Consider the following 23,509-nt stretch of genomic DNA (forward strand, 5'->3'; position numbering starts at 1 on the left):
CTCGCTGATAGCCTGGACAAACTGGCTACCAGTAAACTGACTCTTGAGATCGGTATCCCGGAGACAGACTTCCTATCGGTATTACAATGTCAAGTTTTAGGAACATAGAATATGGAATGGTTCACTCTGACTTCAGCAAACAATCTACAGGTGGTAAAGGAGACTAAGAATTCGGTGCTTCTCTTGTCATGTCGGTGTTGTTAGTCTTTCCTATGCAATTTCTGATTGGAGTACCTGTGGTAAGTGGCAGGGCTGGGGGATGTATGTCCCTTCATGGCAGTCTGCTTTTGGGGGCTGCTCCTTAGATGGAGCACCTTGCCTGCCTTTATTCCTCTGTCCATCTTTCTTCATTTTGTCCCTTATCTCGCTATCGTTGACCATTCGTAGACCCCAGTGTTTCCTTCCCTTGGGCTTTCCACAGTAAGCTATGTCTAATCTACAGTCATATATATAGCACTGTCTGTTCCAGGACAAAGGGACTGATGACCAAGTAGTTTGGTCTATCATCCAACCAACCAACCAACCCATTTGCATAATTCCTTCTGGTGCTTTTATTTTATTTTTTTCCCTTAGACTGAATTTAGATTCTTTCGGAAACTCGATGGTGTCGCGATCTTGTAAAACTGCATGTTTTCTAACGGTGTGTTGTGCTATTTTAGTTGTACTATTTTACTGTAGTTTAACGTTCCCAATGCTTGCGGCTATGACTTACATAACTTTTATCTTAATATTACCTGCAAGCTAAACGGTATATGCGGCAAGAACCCTCATTTGTTAAATGACACAGTGAGAATGCTGAGTGTGGTGCGAAGTTGAGCATTGGATGCTGAAGAAGCACCAACATCGCAACTCACCTTAAGACCAACAAACATAGAGTGGAACTTCAAGATCAAACATACATTACTACCTATTGGTACATCTTGGTTGAATTTTCACAAACTATTCCATGTTCTAATTCATGTATCCAAACAGAGATTTTAGTAATCACAGCTTTTTGGACAGGTGAAAAAGAAGCACACACAAGTTAGAAACAGAAAAGTTTCTGCCTTGTACGGGCTTCTGCAATTTGTTACTTAATAAAAATAAACTTCTGAAGCAAAAAGTCACCACTAAAAAGTAGGAGTTAGGTACCAGTAAGTCTATACCATCTTCAATGCTAAATATGAGAAATTTGTGTCGATATTTATATTCAAATTCTCTATGCAATACTGCTACTGACCTCTCGTCTAGTATGGTAGATTAAGTGAAGTGAATTATTTTTGAACCTATACAGACTTTAATTCTAGCATGTCCTGAGTTTAACTCATTTGTAATTCGTTTTTTAGCTTTATTTTGAAAATTTCTATAATTTAGCGAAAAACAATATAGGTATCTTACCCATGAACAAATATTTGCAATGTGTGAGTGAATGCGTTTACAAGGACAACAGTGGGACACCTGCTCTATCGAGGTTTCTTAACTCACCACCTGTCATGTGAGCAGCTAGCATGTAAACTGACCTGCTAGTTACCACCAAAAGAGAGTGGATGTTCTTCGAGATCTTTACGCTGAAAACAATGTGGGTCGTTAGCGGTAATCGAAACGGTGCTCTCGGCGCTTGTAGTTCCCGACGATAACCAGATACCAGGAGCTGCTTCCGCGAATTCGAACATAATGCTTAGGTAATAAATGGGTACGACGAACCTACTTTAGTTTCAGGGGGGTAGCCTCCCTGCAACTCTTATTCCTGACGATGTCCAGATAAGCAATAAGCATTCCCTGTACTTTAGCATTACGGCTTGAGGACTCTCTTACAGTTTTTTGCTGACGGTTTCTAATGCGCAGCTTGAAAACTTGGCCTCAGTCCCGAAGTTCACTTGTTTTGCTTTTCAGAACTACCCCACGGGATTCCGCAACCTTCTGAACTGGATAGCGGCCGAGTACCCTGGCTACCAGGTCATGGTCACGGAGAACGGCCTCCGGACTGGTGCAGGGCTCAACGACACGGACCGCATCGAGTACTACGTGGTGAGTACAGTGAGAAGACGGGCTCTCCGCTGCTCTTACAAAAAATTACAAACGTGTGTTGAAAGAATGAGTGCTTAGCGCGTAACAAAGGAAGAAACAAAAAACGAGAAATGTCTTACCTCTTCCAAATCGATTCCCATTTCTCCTTCTACAATAGCGACGCACAGTTCATCTCCCTTGTAGAGGCTCCCAATGTACACTTTCCGCCAATGCACACTCTCCTCCACATTTAAGTGTGAATTTCCTTTTCCACTCCTAATGTGCTCGAACTTGCTTTTGAAAGAAATGACTTTTCCTTACGTTGAAGCTGTCATTTTGTTTTAGGTTTCTTCCATTGGCCTTCGCAGAGGTATCCATTCTCTTCAACTAAGCTGCCTGTTCTGGTATTCATTATCGCAGACCTACAACCTTAGAGAAATTCAAACGCATATCATTATTCCTCAACGTTTCAGTCCTCTACTTTCTTATAAAGTGATTTTTCCTGAAGATTCTCCTAAGCTTTACCCTACTTACCATCATTACTTAATTGTTGTGTGGTCTGCATTTTCTCTTGAGTCCGCTTTGCAATCCAATATCTGGTTTCGGAATGTCTGTCTCACCACGATGTAATCCAGTTGGTATCTTCCCGTGTCTCCGGGCCTTCTGCAACTATACCTTCTTCTCGTGTGAGTCTCCAAGGATTTGTTTACCTGTAATTTATTGCAGAACGGAAGAAGTTATTCTTCTCTCTAATTCCTGATACCGAGCCCGTACTCTCCTGTCAACTATCTCTCAGTTCTTCCGCTACTATAGCGCTCGTATCCTTAATAATTATTAGATTTTCATTTTTCTTTACACATTAACGGTGAACTGCCTGCGTAAAATTTTGTCTTATGCTTGTAAAGTCGTTAGCATTCGTTTCTTCTTTATTCGGATGAGGATAATCCAGTCACTGAACTGTTCACAGTAACTTACTCTTTGTTCTACTTTCCTATCCATATCGAGCTACTCCTATTATTCTATTTTCTGCTGCTGTTGATCTTATCCTATAAGAGTCTGATCAGGAATCCTTCTCTTCTTTGCATCTGACTTGACTGACGTCTACTGTATCTACATTGAGCCGTTCCATTTTCCTTTTCAGATTTTATAGCTTCGATAGCAAACTCAGGTGTCTGAAATTTCTCGCTCCGTCTCCTTTTTGTTTTCATTTATCCTCTCGTAGCCCTCTGCAGGATATCCGAATTGCAAATTAATCTGGAGTATTTTGCCAATGGAGAGATCACCATGATAGTTTTTCGGGTACAGGCCACATTTCCTCTCCATGCACGTTATGTGTGTTTAATGATACACAGAAGAAAATTCGTTTTAAATTGGTTCAAATGGCTCTGAGCACTATGGGACTTAACATCTGTGGTCATCAGTCCCCTAGAACTTAGAACTACTTAAACCTAACTAACCTAAGGACATCACACACATCCATGCCCGAGGCAGGATTTGAACCTGCGACCGTAGCGTCACGCGGATCCAGACTGAAGTGCCTAGAACCGCACAGCCACACCGGCCGGCCTAAAATTCGTTTTACCGTTTCAAAGTTTCGTCGCGAGAAGTATCGCGAACCAATTTTTGGTTAATTGCCATATACAGGATGCTGAAATATAGTCGCAGTTAGAACAGCACATTTCGCAACGAAACTGTGTAAAAAGATATTTTATACCGCACTGAAACTATGAACCAGTTTTTACTTTATGTACATGTTTTTGTAAATTTATATTGTCGTGTACGGAAAACAAGGCACTGTGATGGGGATTGTCATTTACGAACTCAAAAACTGAAGGAGCTAGCGCTAAAACACCTACAGTAAAAATAAACATAGTTCCGGAGAGAAAAATAGTTTTATTTTAATAACATGATACAGTCTTCTTCTGAATGTCCTAGACACACTAGAAGCCCCTATGGCATCGTAGCAATGGAGTTTCCCTTGCGCCACGACGAAAATTTTTGGCAAAAACTGTGAGAAAGGCAACTGTTACGAAATCTCTTTGTTCTACATCTACATGGATGTTCTGCAAATCACCGTAACAATAATTATCTGTTATTTCAATCTCGAGCAGCCCGCGGAATAAACGAACACCTGTATCTTTCCGTGCGAGCTCTGATTTACTTTATTTTTTTTAGGATGATCGTTTCTCCCTATGAAGGTACGCGTCAACAAAATACACTCCTGGAAATGGAAAAAAGAACACATTGACACCGGTGTGTCAGACCCACCATACTTGCTACGGACACTGCGAGAGGGCTGTACAAGCAATGATCACACGCACGGCACAGCGGAAACACCAGGAACCGCGGTGTTGGCCGTCGAATGGCGCTAGCTGCGCAGCATTTGTGCACCGCCGCCGTCAGTGTCAGCCAGTTTGCCGTGGCATACGGAGCTTCATCGCAGTCTTTAACACTGGTAGCATGCTGCGACAGCGTGGACGTGAACTGTATGTGCAGTTGACGGACTTTGAGCGAGGGCGTATAGTGGGCATGCGGGAGGCCGGTTGGACGTACCGCCGAATTGCTCAACACGTGGGGCGTGAGGTCTCCACAGTACATCGATGTTGTCGCCAGTGGTCGGCGGAAGGTGCACGTGCCCGTCGACCTGGGACCGGACCGCAGCGACGCACGGATGCACGCCAAGACCGTAGGAACCTACGCAGTGCGTAGGGGACCGCACCGCCACTTCCCAGCAAATTATGCACACTGTTGCTCCTGGGGTATCGGCGAGGACCATTCGCAACCGTCTCCATGAAGCTGGGCTACGGTCCCGCACACCGTTAGGCCGTCTTCCGCTCACGCCCCAACATCGTGCAGCCCGCCTCCAGTGGTGTCGCGACAGGCGTGAATGGAGGGTCGAATGGAGACGTGTCGTCTTCAGCGATGAGAGTCGCTTCTGCCTTGGTGCCAATGATGGTCGTATGCGTGTTTGGCGCCGTGCAGGTGAGCGCCACAATCAGGACTGCATACGACCGAGGCACACAGGGCCAACACCCGGCATCACCCCCTTCCCAACTACTGTTTCCCTTTCATGTCCCTCGACTCTTATAACTGCCATCTGGTTTCTGAACAAATTGTAAATAGCCTTTCGCTCCCTGTATTTTACCCCTGCCACCTTTAGAATTTGGAAGAGAGTATTCCTGTCAACATTGTCAAAAGCTTTCTCTAAGTCTACAAATGCTAGAAACGTAGGTTTGCCTTTCCTTAATCTAGCTTCTAAGATAAGTCGTAAGGTCAGTATTGCCTCACGTGTTCCAATATTTCTACGGAATCCAAACTGATCTTCCCCGATGTCGGCTTCTACGAGTTTTTCCATTCGTCTATAAAGAATTCGTGTTAGTATTTTGCAGCTGTGACTTGTTAAACTGATAGTTCTGTAATTTTCACATCTGTCAACATCTGCTTTCTTTGGGATTGGAATTATTATATTCTTCTTGAAGTGTGAGGGTACTTCGCCTGTCTCATACATCATCCTCACCAGATGGTAGAGTTTTGTCAGGACTGGCTCTCCCAAGGCCGTCAGTAGTTCTAATGGAATGTTGTCTACTCCCGGGGCCTTGTTTCGGCTCAGGTCTTTCAGTGCTCTGTCAAACTCTTCACGCTGTATCGTATCTCCCACTTCATCTTCATCTACATTCTCTTCCATTTCTATAATATTGTCCTCAAGTACATCGCCCTTGTATAGACCCTCAATATACTACTTCCATCTTTCTGCTTTCCCTTCTTTGCTTAGAACTGGGTTTCCATCTGAGCTCTTGATATTCATACAAGTGGTTCTCTTTTCTCCAAAAGTCTCTTTAATTTTCCTGTAGGCAGTATCTATCTTACCCCTAGTGAGATATGCCTCTACATCCTTACATTTGTCCTCTAGCCGTCCCTGCTTAGCCATTTTACACTTCCTGTCGATCTCATTTTTGAGACGTTTGTATTCCTTTTTGCCTGCTTCATTTACTGCATTTTTATATTTTCTCCTTTCATCAATTAGATTCAATATTTCTTCTGTTACCCGAGGATTTCTACTAGCCCTCGTCTTTTTACCTACTTGATCGTCTGCTGCCTTCACTACTTCATCCCTCAGAGCTACCCATTCATCTTCTACTGTATTTCTTTCCCCCACTGCTGTCAATTGTTCCCTTATGCTCTCCCTGAGACTCTGCACAACCTCTGGTTTAGTCAGTTTATCTATGTCCCATCTCCGTAAATTCCCACCTTTTTGCAGTTTCTTCAATTTTAATCTGCAGTTCATAACCAATAGATTGTGGTCAGAGTCCACATCTGCCCCCGGAAATGTCTTACAATTTAAAACCTGGTTCCTAAATCTCTGTCTTACCATTATATAATCTATCTGATACCTTTTAGTATAATTGTTACGTTCAGTAAACTTTTTGAGCGACTGCGAAACTGCTCGTGGCATTTTCTTGTCTTTTCCTAACATATGAAGAAGAATTCTTTAAGATCAAATGTTACCTTTAATTGAAAAGCAGTCCCGGAATAATTGTACGGAAAGTCATGAATGTGTCTCTGCAAACTTTTTCATTAGTTGGAATATTATCGGCAACCACTCAAACTCTATAGTGAACAAGATATTTTGTATTCAAAACGAAATAACGGATACTGTGCATATGTAATCATTATTCTTACTAGTTTGCTCGTGGTATATTGTTTGGCAAGTCATTCATTGCATTACATCCTAAATCGTAAGACATACAAAATAAGAAGCGAAAACTGGAAAATGTAATGGTAAAATGAAAATTTAAAAAATTAACCTCTTCTTTGCTTGTTTTAGGACTCTATGCCAGAATTTGCCTTAATCGATTTGGATAAACTGCAGAAAGCTTAAATCTTAACGACAGCATGGGCGCTTACCTTCGGAACTCATAGCCATATCAAAGTGACAGAAAGAGCAGGCAACGCGTCGCTTCACAAAAGCACCGATATTACTGTACGGACGAGGTCAAATATTCGGATTTGGTGTCGCTAACTTTCACACGGGACTAGCCCCATATGAACTGACGGAGGCTCTTCTTCTGAGAAATGTTTCGAATGTTGACTGTTTTTCTGGACTCACCCTTTCTTGATTTGCAGCTGCTAAAACCTTATTTTAGCCGCGTGTGATTGATAAAATTAGTTGATTATGCCAGTGACAATGAGGCTGCGTCAAACTAGCAAAAACAAAGAACTATAGAGTTTTAATAAAACGTTCAATTATGCTTCAATTATTTAAAATGTTTTCGTGGGTCAGATACCAAAACTTTGGAAAGGCGTGATGAACCAATAGAAGTTTACAGATATTGAATTTGATGGTAGGGTAATGTGGTAGTGAAATGTACATACTGTTTCCATGTATCCTCTGGAATTTTCCTCTGTCTGCTTCTTTGCCGTTGAAACATTTATTATAACCATATTTTTTACATAATATTATTTTCTGTTATGCGAGAAGCCAAGAACATACCGAAACTGCTTTCATCTCACAAACTGATTACGAAGAATTTCGCTACACTGAACGCAGTGAAGTGTGTAGATGTCATTTTTATGCATTTTATACACAAATGAAAGGTTTGTGCATTCATGTTATTCTTGTGGTTCAGAATTGTTTACAATATTCGTTTTATTATAGGCTTACAATTATGCAAGGTTCCTATTCTTTTGTGAAAATGTCGAAACCTGAAAACTGCAGTAGTTCTGGCGACGATTTGTATTATAGTAAAAAACAAAAACAATTAAAAGAAAGAATGAAGGAAATTTGATTGGTAATTGTCCTTTCGCTTGCAATGAAAAGAGAATATTAACACAATTGCATTATTATGAGATGTTCTGCGTGTATTGTTCACTCCCTTACCTTGCGATGTTTCTTTTTCTGTGTCCATCACTATATATATTTTAATTATGTTTCTCGTCTTCTGAAACTTCTCCTTCTTTTAATTTTACGAAAATATGACCATGGACTTCTTTTCATCCATTTCAACTGTAGATGCAGGCATCCGACTACAGGGAACACCAGAGCCTCTCTAGATGATATAAAATAAGAAGAAATTCTTCTTAACTTGGTTCTATTTCACTTTAATAAAAATGCTTAATGCTGTTATTAAGTCTTCTCTTATTCAGAAACACACAATATACGAAACACTCGTATCCGTCATACTCCGAGCAGTACAGTTTAACAAAACTTCTACAAACGAGAGAGGGAAACAAAATCTTGTACAAAAAAGTGAATGATGTTTTACGGTCATTTGTCTACGCTTTACAGCGCATTCATAACTAATGTCTTTGCCAACGCTTATAGTCGGTTTTCGATTTTGTCGTTATGATTGAACTAAGTTGTTTATGAGTTCCAAAATGTGCTTTTTCCGGTTTAAATTTTCATCAAGAGAGACACCTAAAGATTTTAAAGTTTCCAGACCATTTCTTGTTTCCTCACCGTGTGTTGCGTTTATCGTCGGTTTAGTACTCCCAGAAGTGCAGAACCAAATATGTTGGGTCTTTTTAAAATGGATGGTGAGACCATTCGCAGAAAACCAGTCAATGATATTTTTAAGAAAATTGTTTACCGTTCCTTCTGTTTCTGTATGTATGCTCAGCTCGAGTACAATACAAGAGTCATCTCGAAAAGAAACTAATCCTGCTTTCTGACTGTTAGACAGAAGATCGTTTAAATATATGAGCAAAAATAATGGACGAAAGACTGAGCCTTTGAGAAACCAATACGTGATTTCTCCCGTGTTAGAATAATGTCCGTGCAGTCCACTGATTGAATTAATAAGTACAACTTTCTGCATCCTTTCCGTTAGACATAATGGTTGAGTATACCATCAATAAGATTAAAATTCAATTTATCTAGAGAATTCTGCGATTCCCACAGTAAAACGCCTTGGATAGGTTGCAGAAAATACCAGATGGCGTTGTTTCATTATTTAATCCTTGTAAAATTTGGTGAGTGAATATACAAATGGCATTCCGAGTAGAGAAACTCTTCTGAAATCCGAACTGTGATTTGCTGAGGATGTTACTGTAGCTCAGGTGTGGTACTACTCTGAATGCATCTCCTTCTCAAAAGTTTTGGAAAGTTATGTCAGCAGTGAAACAGATCTGCACCTATTACCGTCCCTCCTGTCACCTTTCTTATGGCGAGGTCTGACAATGGCATATTTCAATCTCTCTGGAAAAATGCCCCTAATTAGTGATGAATTACGTAATTCAGATAAGACAGGGTTTATTACTTTGAAACAAATCTTTAGTACTGTTTAGGGAACATGATCAAAATCAGAAGAGTTTCTATTTTTGAGACAACAACATTCTTAATTTCAGGAGGAGTTGGTGATACATTCATAGAACTGAATTTTATGAGAGTTGCTTTTTTTAACATACTGCTGTGATATTGCTCTTTAACTATTTTTCCTTATAATTTGTACTGTATTTAAGAAATGGTTATTAAATATGTTTGTTGCCTGTGGCTCATCACTTGTAGCCCTTCCATTCAGCTCAGTTGTGATGTGGTCCTGTTCTGTGGCTGGTGGTCCTGTCTCTCGTTTCGCTACATTCCACAGAGCGTGAAGTTTGCGGTCGGAATTACTGATTTCTTATGTTATACACATGCTCCTTAATTTTTTAATACTTATCTTAGCAATTTTGAGTAGTTTTTGTAGTGTGCAACAACAACAGGATTTCTCCTTGTTCTGACCAATGGATACGTTTTTCTATTCCTTACACCATATACTTTAATCATTTTAGTGATCTATGGTTTTTTAATACCTGTTTAATGTCCTTTCTGATTCACTTTTGAGGAAAGATGTTTTCAAATAATCATATGAACTATTAATGGAATGGATTAAACTTTACGTTAGCATTTGGTTCATTATAAATTGTTTTCCAGTTCAACTCACGTAAACTATTCTTAGAAACATTTGTCCTGGAGTCATTAATTATTCTTATTTCCACTGATCAGTATAAATGCTTTAAGGAACTATCTTATCTGTCCTAACTGCGCATGACGATCAGAGAGAGTATTTGTTACTGGGTAAACGTTTACTTTCTGGCTTTGAACGTCATCAAAGAAAACACTATCAGTTAGGGTCGTTCTGTCTTTCTTCATCCATGTTAGAAAATTAATTACTAAGATCAAGTTTGAATATCCAAATATCTTTTCCAGATCTTTTTCTTATCAGAATCCTTTAGAAAATTTACACTGAGCTTGCTGCTTTCTCACAGATAGCATAGTAGTGAATTCAAGTTTCATAAACAGCTCAAAATTTCCCAGTGTGGATCTATATACAGTTACAATTAAAAGTGAACTATTTTTCAGTGTGAATTCACGAGGACACACGCTACAAAATCTACTTGTCTCAATGTTTTTGAACTTGTGTTCTATCTTGATACGTGTAAAATCTCCTCTTTTGCCATATTAGCTCTGCTTGAGTAAGCTGCTCGAGTGTAATTTTTTATATGTACATTATCCAACTCTGTGGTTACGAGGTCTTCAAATAGGCATAGAGCTCTCAAAAGTTTTGAAATAAACAAGACGCTCTTCTAACTTATTACTGTCCTCAGATACTCTAACGAAATAAGCAAACGTTACGTTACTGTGCATTAACTAAGCATTTTGTGGGGCTGTTCCGTTATTTTCACTTCTTTCAAAACAGGGTGCCTGAATCCTGCGTCTAAACTCAAAAAGGTACCTCTGTGACACAAGTAACCTCAGAGGTTTTGCTTTGTGTGATGGTGGTCCCTGTATATTATCTGCAAGAAGCACAGCTAACCTATCTTCCCCTCTCCTGTTTAGGTGTGGGCCATGTCTAGAATACACACATCTCCCAATTGCAGCAACAGGCTGTTTACTCATAAGAGATTCGTTTTCAGTCAGCAGCAGCGTACTCAATTCATTGTTCACACACCTCACAACAGTGATAACCCAGGGTTGCTCTTTGTTGTGTAGGACCTCCAAATAACTCACATTTCATTGACATTTCGACTTCTGTTTCATCCAGGTTACCTCTAATGCTGTAATTTCTGTCCTTAGCTATGCTATTTCCCAACTCATCTACTACAGTAACGTTATCCTAGCACTTGGTTTCACAATATTTGTGATGTTATGCTGTTCCTTATTTGTACTGCACCATCGGGCATACTGCACACCCATGTTTCCTGATCTCTTCTGCTGCCGACCTACACTTAGTTTCTTTGCTAGAAGTCTGCTGCACCCTACTGTGACCTACAGCTGGATGAGGCCCAACCCCCTCTACTTAATGTACCAAGTGATTGAAGAGTTGTTCTCCTTTCGCTCATTGATTGTTTTCTTTATTCTGTTACCACCATCTGTTGCCCACTTCAACCTATCTAGTTCAAATTTGGGATGTTTAATTCAGCCTGAATGGCACCAATCATTTCCTCCTTTTCAACGATTCTCTTCTTTTTGTTACATAGGTTATAGTTGCATAGGAGAGTCTTGCTGAGTTTCCCATTCAGTTCACCAGAGTCTCTTAAGAGAATTTATATTTAGTTTAACATATTGCAGTACGTTTCAAGGGCGTTTTGCCCATGTCTGCAGAAATGTGTTGATTAAAGAGAAGATGTCTTAATCTGAACAAACGTACGCTATTGTTTTGTTTACTTTTCTGCTTCTGGAGTAGCTATTGGGAGTAGCAGGGAGGAGGGGCAGTGGGTGGCGAGAAATAGATGTCCATTGATGTCTTCTGATGGTGTGGAGCTGTGCCTCGTTGTTTCTTGCAGCTGACACAACAGCTTGTGTGAGATGCACATAGTTTTGCATCAGTTGCTATTATGCGATACGCGTGCTATACACTTTTATTGTATCAGTTCTTCACTTGTTATTTTGCGGTCCCAAAGCTCCATTCGCCTTATCGAAATACTGATGAAACTGTTGTGTAGCATTGCATTATTTCATTGCTTAGTCTGGCACAGGATTGGGTGTATTTATCTGTACACAACGTTCCTACATAGACTTAAACAATTTACACTAGTACAATATGGCGGCCTGACAGTTTGACAGTCATTTGTTTCACATTCACATATCTTAAACCTGTTGCATTAGAATCGGCTTAAGGCTGCTGAAGAATTCTAGGGCTTTGTGTTCACTTAACTCATTAAGAATATCTTTTTTCTTGTATTACGGAAGAATATTTCCATTTCTTCCATTACACATATTATTTTACTTTCTTTAGATTTTGCGCAAAATTTCCAGCTTGTCTGTGATTTTTAAAGGGCCGTCCATGTCTTTGAAGTGTGCTGCTGCTGTGATTTGTTACATTTCTTCAGTATGCAGGCGTATATATGCTCTTTAAATCGATTTCTGAAGTTCTGATGTTTCTTCCAGTCTGGCGTATATGATATTTGTTGCGTTGGCTACTGGTAATGGTTTAAATGCCACATATGTCAAGATATGAAATTAATGATTTTGTACGGTGAATAAGCTTCCTACTTAGACTGCTAGTGGTTGTTAAGCTCATTTTTACACATGTGTTTCTGAATTATCAACCTAATTCATCAGACATTATATCAATATTTGGCATTTTTACATATTTAATTTTTGGTGTCCCGTCAATTGCAAGGTTAGTTTGCTGGTTTTTGTTATGTTTACTTTTTGTATGTTGTGGCATTGTGTGATGAGTATAGCGTCATATCCAATGTTTATGGCTGTGCATTTTACTATTTCCATTTCCTGCGGCGGTTCTGTATACTGAATTAGAAATTTCCAGGCTGTGTATAGTACTGATCTATACACAGTTTTCTTGAGGGAGATGGAATGAGCACAGTATGTTTATTGATGTTGCGTAAATTTTGGTGATATCATTTTTTATTTCAAAAGTAAGAAAATCTACTTCTTAGTACAGGTTTCATTTCTGAGACAAAGATCACCGAATTTCAGCAAATATGTTTTCTCGGGGAGAGTAGTTTCCTCAAAATTACATTGAGTAAATCAGGAAAATGGAGTTAAATTTTGGTCAAAAAATGGACATTATAATATGTTCCTACACAGGGTACAAATTTTCAGATTATGTACAAGATTAATTTCTCTCTTGCAGTCTTATCTTGATGCTGTCCTACAAGCTGTTAACACTGATGGTGTTCCAGTGATTGGATACGTCGCCTGGAGCCTCATGGACAATTTGGAATGGACTGGCGGATTCTCGTGAGTAATAACCACTGTCTAGAATATTCGTTACAATTTATGGTCGTGCTTCAGTTTTCTTCATATACACCCTTGATGATATTTCTTTAACAAAATGTGCTAGTATCATTAATGAAGGCTGCACGAAGCTACAAGTGCCTGAAAAGTAGGCAGTAGCGGGGCACTGTTTAAACGAGGGTCACGGCGTGAAATCAGGTGAGACCCTAATAGTTGCCAGTGCGTCCGGTTTACAAGCAGTGAATTTGAATTACGTTGGGAGACTGCTTGATTATTAGAGAGAAGTACTTCCTGTTAGCAGGACATGAAACCTTGTATTGTGCTGCATTAAATCGCAACGTTCTTTGGTGCGGATGACCCGGGCATCTGAGGATAGTCTTTGATATGACACATCGTTGATGCCGATGCTCGACTAAGGGCAGCACCACAGTCCCATTTTTTGGGCCAGAACCTGTGCTGGACGGCGCGTGCGCCGTGTACGGTACGGGTGTCTGTATAGGACGAAGCTTTCCAGCATTAGCATCAGTGTTCAGTGGGACACTGCAACAATAGCCTCTCTCCTGAAGAAGGTGGACAAATTGATCGCTGAAATATCTAGTCATCTTGGTTTTAGCATCTATCAGCAAACTCGAGGTGAATACCATCATTAAAGAAAGTTGCTTGTGTGTGAAGTCAGTTTATGGACTAAAACTTTTTATACAAAAGCAAATCAAAGTAATGACAACATACACGTAAGGATAAAAGATTTTACAAAAAAATCCTAGTCACAGATTTTTCTGACTTGACGTGGGAAAATAAATATCTAAATTTACTATACAGACGTCTTGTCTTCTACTGATGTTGAACTGGTTTTCCAGTTTACTTCCTTGAGGACTGATTATTTGTCTCATAAATGGCATGTTCAGCTCGTGCCCAGAGAGTCAGCAACAACACATATAGTGATAAGCCAGAGCCGTGTGACCACCGACGTACTGTCGGTATAAAGCCGTCCAAACGATAGTAGCATCACTGGCAGGGAAATGACCGCTAGTTAGACACGCGGACAGTGCTCGTTGTATCTGTGGGCGCGCAGTCCGTATGCAGAATGGGGAAGGCGCGCGATCTATCTGAATTTGACAGAGGGCAGACTGGGGTTGCCCAGAGGTTCGACACGAGCACTTCGGACGAGTTGTCGCGTGTTCGAGGAGTGTTGTGGTGAGTGTCTTCAAGGTAAAACCGCGTCCAGACGCCGTGGGGTTGGGCTTCCACCCCTCATTAGAGGTGACAGACGTCTTAGGCTGGGCAGGCAGGTAAAAACAGGGCTGGCGGCAAACTATGGCGCAACTAACACCAGACTTTAACGCCGGGCAGAATAAAAGTGTATCTGAACACACGGTGCACCGAACACTTCTAAGGATGGGCCTCCGCAGCCGACGACCTATGCATGTGCCAATGTTAACACCACAACATCGCGACATCCAAAGTACGACTCAGGTGGGCATGTGACCATCGGTACTGGACGTTGGAGCATTGGGAGAGCCTTGCGTCGTCTGGTGAATTCCGATACCTTCTTCATCACGCCGATGGCAGGTCGCGAATCCGTCGCCTTCCAGGGGAACAGCTCCTTGACACATGTACTGCGGGGCGGAGACAAGCTGGCGGCTATTCCATCACGCTCTGGCGAACATTCACGTGTGCATCCATGGGTGCAGTGGCACCGTGATGACCGAGCAGTATCGCACTCCGGTTGCAGCCCAGGCACACCTCTTCATGACGATCACGTTTCCCGACGTTGGCGCTATTCAACAAGATAATGCGCCGTGTCACACTGCCAGGAGTCTGATGGAGTGGTCTGAAGAACACAGTCGCGAGTTCCAGATGATGTGCTGGGCCCACAGCTCGCCAGATCTGAACCCGATCGAAGAAATCTGGGTTGTGACTGAACATGGCGTCAGAGGTCATCGCCCCCCTCCCCGGTGGCTTGTGTGAGCAGATGTGGTGCCAAATCGCCCCATCGACCTAGCAGGGCCTCATTGCTTCCATGCCACGACGCGTCGCGGCTGTTACCCACCAGCTATTATGCAGGTCTTCATAACATTCTGGCTGGTAAATGTACATTTCATAATCGCTACATTCAGTACCAGTGACGCACGTTTATGGTTACAAGTTCATGACTTTTAAATGTACCGGGTGATCAAAAAGTCGGTATAAATTTGAAAACTGAGTAAATCACGGAATAATGTAGATAGAGAGGTACAAATTGACACACATGCTTGTAATGACATAGGATTTTATTAGAACCAAAAAAGTACAAAAGTACAAAAAATGTCCGACACATGGGGCACTTCATCTGATCAGAATAGCAATAATTAGCATAACACCGTTCCTCACAAGCGACTTCTAATCAAGCTGCGGGCCTATGGGGTATCGTCTCGGTTGTGCGACTGGATTCGTGGTTTCCTGTCAGGAAGGTCGCAGTTCGTAGTAATAGACGGCAAATCATCGAGTAAAACTGAAGTGATATCAGGTGTTCCCCAGGGAAGCGTCCTGGGACCTCTGCTGTTCCTGATCTATATAAATTATCTGGGTGACAATCTGAGCAGTTCTCTTAGGTTTTTCGCAGATGATGCTGTAATTTACCGTCTAGTAAGGTCATCCGAAGACCAGTATCAGTTGCAAAGCGATTTAGGAAAGATTGCTGTATGGTGTGGCAGGTGGCAGTTGACGCTAAATAACGAAAAGTGTGACGTGATCCACATGAGTTCCAAAAGAAATCCGTTGGAATTCGATTACTCGATAAATAGTACAATTCTCAAGGCTGTCAATTCAACTTTAGTTGGAAATACCACATAGATAATATTGTAGGGAAGACGAGCCAAAGGTTGCGTTTCATTGGCAGGACACTTAGAAGATGCAACAAGTCCACTAAACAGACAGCTTACACTACACTCGTTAGTCCTCTGTTAGAATATTGCTGCGCGGTGTGGGATCCTTACCAGGTAGGATTGACGGAGGACATCGAAAGGGTGCAAAAAAGGGCAGCTCGTTTTGTATTATCACGTAACAGGGGAGAGAGTGTGGCAGATATGATACGCGAGTTGGGATGGAAGTCATTAAAGCAAAGACGTTTTCGTCCCGGCGAGATCTATTTACGAAATGCGAAAATATTTTGTTGAGCCCAACCTACATGGGTAGAAATGATCATCAAAATATAATAAGAGAAATCAGAGCGCGCTGTTCGGGAGTGGAATGGTAGAAAGATAGTATGATTGTGGCTCGATGACCACTCTACCAAGCACTTAAATGTGAATTGGAGAGTAATCATGTAGATGTAGATGTAGATGTAGAACAAAGTAAGACAAAGCAAAGATGATGTACTTCACAGGAAATGTTCAATATGTCCACCATCATTCCTCAACAATGGCTATAGTCGAGGAATAATGTTGTGAACAGCACTGTAAAGCATGTCCGGAGTTATGGATTGGCGTCGTATGTTGTCTTTCAGCGTCCCTAGAGATGTCGGTCGATCACGATACACTTGCGACTTCAGGTAACCCCAAAGCCAATAATCGCACGGACTGAGGTGTGGGGACCTGGGAGGCCAAGCATGACGAAAGTGGCGGCTGAGCAAACGATCATCACCAAACGACGCGCATCTGTCGGACACTTTGTGAACTTTGTTTTTTTTTTGTTCTAATAAAACCTTATGTCATTCCATGCACGTGTGTTAATTTTTACCGCTCTATCTACATTACTCCGTGGTTTATTAAGTTTTCAAATTTATACTGACTTTTTGATCACCCGGTATTAGTTATGTTTTTCTATAAACAGAAGAGTCACTGTAATGGTTAATTTCATTTCAGTAAGTCATCCGTTCTTAGGTGTAGGTGATAGAATCAATACAATTTGTCGCCAGAATATTGGAAAAAATACATTTTCCTTCAGTGCATCAACATTGGTTCACATGTTGATAGTTTTCAAAAGTAATGCCCCAGAATTCACTGCTGAATGGACTATTATTATGCAATGTACATCTGTATCTATACGGCTATTCTGTAAATCACACTTGCACTCTGACAAAGTGTTCAATGAACTGCCTTCCCATCAACTCTAGAAGAGCGCGCGAAAAGAAAACGAACACCTGTATCTTTCCTTGCGAGCTCTGATTTCCCTTATTTTATTATGATGACCGTTTCTTCCTAGATCTGGCAGCAACAAGAAACCCCAGATCCCGTATCATGTCCGCGACACCCTCTCCGCTATTTCTCGATAGTATGAGACGAGCTGCCCTTCTTTCAACTATCTCGATGCACTCCGTTAAACCTGTCTGGTAACGATCCCACATGCGCCAGAAGTGCTTCAAAAGAGGACCGACAAGGGTAGTGTAGACATTCTCGTTAGGAGATTTTTTGCATCTTCAAAGCGTCCTGCCAATAAAAAGCAGTTTTTGGTTCTCCTTCCCCACAACAATTTCTATGTGTCCTTTCCAGTTTAAGTTGTTCGTAATTGTAATTCATAGTTATTTACTAGGACCTGTTTTGCGCAGTATGGAGGATCAACTCCGTCCTTTGTTAATTTATTTTGTATAAACCTCTCAATTGCTGTTGATACTATTTTTTCTAATTCAAGTCACATCTGGTATACAACTACACTGTTAATTTAGGAGAGGAGATTGTCTTTCAGGAAGGTATCAAGAAAATTTTTATTTGCTTTTTGAATAGATACATCTTTCGTTTATTGTTGGTGGATTTGGGAGTTACGGTATTCAGTCTCGCTACGACAACCCCATACCTGTATCCGTTCTGATGTTCGTTATTAGCTCAGGATTATTTGTCGCTAAGAGGTCAAGTGTAGTTTCACAGCCGTTTACTTTTCGAGTGGGTTCATGAACTAATTGCTCGAAATAACTATCAGAGAATGCGCTTAGCATAATCTTGGACGATATTTTACGTGTACCACCGGATTTAAACATGTATTTTCTCCAGGATATCGAGATTGAAGTCACCACCAACTATAATTGTGTGAGACAGGTTAAGTCACTGAAATTAGACTCAGGTTTTCTTTGAACATTGCAGCAGTTGTATCATCCGGTCGATAAAAGAATCCAATCATTTTATTCCGGTTGCCAAGAATGGCCTCTACCCATACTAACTCACAGGAACTATTTAGTTCAATTTCGTTACAATATAAACTACTTCTCACAGCAACAAACACTGCACCGCCCAACTGTATTTAGCCTATCCTTGCTGAACACCGTTAGCTCCTTCGTAAAAATTTCGTCTGAACTTGTCTTTGGGTTTGGCCAGCTTTCAGTGCCTATAACGATTTGAGCGTCAGTGCTTTCTATTTTCGCTTGGAGCTGTGGTACTTTCCCAACACAGCTATGATAATTTACAACTGTTATGCCGATGGTATCTAGATGTACGTTCTTCTTGAGTTCGATCTGCACCTTTTGAGACTGAAGCACTTTTTGCGTTTCCCCGAGACACTTTGACCTAAGAAACCGCCCAATCCACACCCATGTAGCTACCCATGTAGCTGACTTCTGCGTGTAATGGTCTCCTGACTTATTTAGCAGAACCCGAAACCCCACCACCCTGTGGCTCAAGTTTACGTATTTGCATCCTACACGGTCAGAAAACCGTCTGACCCTCTGATTCAGACCCTCCACTCGGCTCTGTAGCGGTTTTCACAATCGGTTCTGTCGACTGTTTTGCAAATGGTGAGCTATTTAGCCTCACAAGCATGACAGGCAACCTTTACCATTTCAGATAGCCGCTCGAAACAAGAGGTAATCTCTTACAGTCCAAAGTAACACACATCATTGGTTCCGACGAGATCCACCAGCTGCAGTTGGCTACACTCTACGTTCTTCATGGCATCCGGAAAGACCCGTTCCACGTCTGGAATGATTCCACCTGGTACGCAAGTGGAGTGCACATTGGCTATCTTCCCCTCCTTGGCAGCCATGTCCCTAAGAAGCGCCGTAACGTGCCTGAAATTGCAGGTCCCAACTGCTAATAATCCCACCTTCTGGGACTGCCCAGATACTGCAGGCTGAGAGGTTTCTGAAACAACAGCATCTGGATGAGAGACACTGTCAGGCACAGATAGCACCTGGAACCTGTTAGACTAACCGCGCTAACAGCGGAGGCCTTATGTTCAGTCGACCAGGAAGTCTCTTGCAGCCTGCGATGCCGCGTGGTGACCTCCTACCCGACCACAGGTGAGGGGTCAACCTCAGTGCGATCAGTACTGGGCTGGCCACCAGTGCACACCGATCAGTGGACTCGTGGGTAGTGCTGGATGTCCGTTGGATCAGCACGCTCGGTCACCAACTGTGATGCGTGTCCACTACAACCTCAAGCTGTGTAACAGAAGCCATCACAGCCTGGGGCTGACAGCGAAGTGTCACCAACGCAGTTCGCATTTGCACACAGCAATCACAGTTCATATTCATACTAAAGACAGAGGAAAACTACACTAAACAAACAAACGACTATAACACGCGCTGCCGATCTCTGTTTTAGACACTAACAAACATAAGAACTGTGGATAGTAAATTAAAATAGATATGCAGAGATGCAAAAGCTAAACTGCCAAAGCTAAATAATTCGCTCCTGGTTAGGAACTTGTAAAAGTCATAAATATTTCAGACACAAACGAAATTGCGAGAACTGTGTCTATACCTCGTTCATCATAGGAATAAACCTGATGCAGATAAATACAAACGCGATGTTTGTTCAAGCAGCCGTAGCTCTCGTACACTGGTGTTGTTCCGCTCTTGGAAGTAGGTCCAACTTATGTATTGGATATCCTATTACTATGCCACTCTAAATGAAACTTTAAGACATTCTGATGTATTATCAGCCACTAAAGTCTTTCTTAATCGTACTTAGCTTACATAATTTTTGTTTCAAAAATCGTCAGTCTCTGTAATCTCTACTTGTGCTCTGATTGTCTCGCTCTTAATACGTACCGTGAAAATGGATGACACTGCTTCTTACTTCGTAGTGAAACACTCTTAATGGCGAGAAAGAAGTTTTTCTTAATGTTTTTCACAATATTACAGAGAAAAACCAGCTTAGACGTATTTAGTGGACTATATAATAAATTTAAGAAAGCTGATGTGATTGTATGCATACCGTATACTGTAGCGTCGTGGAATGACACTCGTGTATGCAAGTAGGCGGCGGTTCGAAACACATTGTGAGTACAGCTTTTTTTGTTCGGTTTGCATATGTCAATCACTTAAATATGAAATTCATGAAATATATATTTTAATTAATGCATACTTAACCATAATTTTTCAACAAAAATGCACGTCTTCCTAGTTTCTACTTATATTCGCACGTAAAATTCTGGTTTTCATTGCAAATATACATTTTTAATTATCGATATTTTATATAAGATTGTTGAAGTTAAGAAAACATTAGACAATTAAATTTTTTGGGGAAAAATGAAAAATCAGATATACTTTATTTGAATATACCCCTTCTTTTGTAGGACAGATGTAGTCTCACAGAGTGATAAGCGTCGTAGAAACACGGAAAACAATAATTTTCACGGCGTCGAGCACACTCTACAAACGCCTCATTTTCACGGTTGTCACCTTCACACTGCAATCTGAACCCAACAGATCTGCAGCAAAGCTAAAGGATTTGTCGCCAAAAGTAATGAGACATTTAAGCTGTCAAACGTGCTGTAAGTAATGCACGAAGCTTCGTGACACGTCGCTGCCGAATGATGACGAAATGCAGAACAGCATATCATATAGGAGGAGGAGGAAATGCGGATTTTTTTTGGTGGCTTGCGATTCTGTTGCCGATCGCCTCGTTATCAAAGTAGCTGTACTGAAAAGTATTCCTCGGAGTCCGATATGAAAGGAGTTCAGAGATTACCAGACGAATGACTATAATACCTTCAGTGGCTTCAATATTTAACTACATGGAAAATCAGCAGTGCGCTATACGCCACACAGAGCTCATGCAGAAAAATTACCTTTGTTACAGTCAGGAATTTTCATCACATTACTGTGTTAGCTAAAATTGAGAGCATGTCATGTTTTCCGTACGGTTACCCAAGAAACGTATCTCCTGAGTTTTGCTATATATTATTTCCTCCTGTAAAAAATGAATGACATTCAAACCTATATGGTTTCTCTGCTCGTCTCTTTTTACGTCTTTACTGCAACTGTTCAGTTCACTGCAGTTTCGTTGGCTCACTTGCCTGGCCAGTGCTGTCCAAATTCAAGGCGCCGGTGAAGCTATTGCCACGTATTGTCGCTGAGTACCCTTATTATCGTACTTGACTGTACTTGAGACAGCTTGGCTTCTGCGCCACGTGGAACGAGACCCAGTGAGGTCCAGGAAACGCGGCAGAATACTTTGTGTAATGTTTACATGAGGTTTATTCTTATTATGAACGGAGTATAGTAAATATTAAAGTAACACGTAGAAATTCAAAAACTAGACTACCAAACCACACAGATGAAACTATATAATTCGCTTCCGGTTAGGAACTCGTAAAATTTCACAAAATCGGTTACTTCCCTGTTGCATGTTTACCATGTAATCGTTACTCTGGTGTGAGTCCAAGTGAATTAAGTGTACGAGGCGTTCGTACATTTCTTAAGTATTTTATTGTGTGAGGAGTATTGCGAAAGGTATTCTTACACAAATTTATATTTAATTGTGATCATGAAAGGGTATAGCGCAATCTGGGACGGAGATTGAATAATGATTAAGAACACGGAGTCATACATTCTTTACATGACCACGAACATTGAACTGTCGAAACTGGAAGGCAAGACAGCATGGACAGTGCAATTCACTGCCGTCGCGGTGAGTTGTCAGCTATCGTAGATCGAAGTAAGGGTAAATGTAATGATTTTTGTATATGCATTAGGATGTTTGTATAGCTTACACCTCCGTTTGTTCTTGATACTTCTCTTCTGCAGTCACAGTTTTACAAATGATACCGTAGTTATTCCATAATCTGAACTGTGAAAAATCTTACGTGGACGAGACTCATTTCACTGTATTTAACGCGGTCGCTCTGATAATTTTGATTTTGTTTAAAAATCAGTGTACGTAGATCATAAACTCTTCTCAAGTTCAAAATTATTTTTTTTATTACTCAGGTTTTTAGCTCCTTTGTTATCTCCGTGCATTCTTCAACAAACCAACATTCTAATTTTAGCGCACTGCGACGCACTGACAAATAATGTTTTTATGTATTATGTATCCCCATTCTTCTCCATTACTTTCTAAACAAGTCTGGAACATTTACAGTAACCACTGCAGACTCTTTAAATACAGCCAAATGCGTCTGGTCCTAATAAGAATTTCTATAATCACAGAAGGCGGAAAAACTCCAATGTTACTTGTAGGATTATAACATTACTGTATGCTACAGCTATACCATAACCTTAAAGTAGGAGGCAGGTCGTGAAATAAAACTTTATGGCATAAAGCAACAGAGCAGTGTTACCCTCTGAGAGGAATTTTTTTATGTTGACCGCGTTGTACCTAGCGGGGGTGGCTTACCGGAAATGAAAGTCAGAGTTACGTAAATTTTTGAACAGTACAAACAATATTTTACCTATCTACACTGTTCAAAGAACAAGGAAAACGGTCGCCAACCTAATTAGGCAAGAGGATGATTGACATTCTTGTTCAAGAAATTAGGTATGAGTAATCTTAACGGACAAACACAACTTATATTTTGCCACACGCGAGTGCAACGAACTCTGACACCTGCAGATGTTCACGGTTAGATTGGAAGCTAACAGAGCAGAACAAACTATTTGCATAAATATAATAGATAACGAAACACACTATTACTTTCAGGGCTTATTCAAACTAAATGGTCTTTATAACATTACTATTAATATTCACTGCAGAATCATTAATTGGACATAGGTTCAGTATTATTGTTCATATATTTTCTAGCTGACATAAAATTATGAATGTAGTTCACTGCGTTACTATGAACTGGTCACAGGTTAAATATCTCTCAACTAAATACTATTCTATTTAGAATGAAAGTTAAATGGAATTCACAAACACGTTACTTCTCACTGTCTTTTGAATAAAGAAATTATTGTTTCCATAAATAATGGTAAAGGATAACAGGTGCTTAGCAAGCATCCAACTTTCCACAACTGCAATTCACGACTTTTACTGCAGTGAGGCACAATGTTGACAAATTTACAAGAAACTGGCTCACCTTTTAAAATTTACTACAGGCAGCGCTATGATCATTAACTAAGCAAAACTTTATAACCCTCAGTTTTAAGAATTTTAATTTTTAAAAGAAACAGCAAATTGTCTATATTACCACCGTCTTCTACTTTCAAGTAAA

General features: G+C 40.8%; 1 protein-coding gene across 1 annotated transcript in view; it reads left to right on the forward strand.

Annotated features, from left to right (window-relative positions):
- The window catches only part of LOC126413269 (myrosinase 1-like), a 328,262-nt gene that overhangs the window by 118,744 nt on the left and 186,009 nt on the right, over positions 1–23,509 (forward strand). The window contains exons 9-10 of the mRNA XM_050083171.1: positions 1,873–2,007; positions 13,062–13,168. Coding sequence (XP_049939128.1) covers positions 1,873–2,007; positions 13,062–13,168 — 242 coding nt within the window. The remainder of the gene's footprint in view (positions 1–1,872; positions 2,008–13,061; positions 13,169–23,509) is intronic.

Source organism: Schistocerca serialis, chromosome 7, assembly GCF_023864345.2.
Source record: "Schistocerca serialis cubense isolate TAMUIC-IGC-003099 chromosome 7, iqSchSeri2.2, whole genome shotgun sequence".
In the NCBI taxonomy this organism is placed as follows: Eukaryota; Metazoa; Arthropoda; class Insecta; order Orthoptera; family Acrididae; genus Schistocerca; species Schistocerca serialis.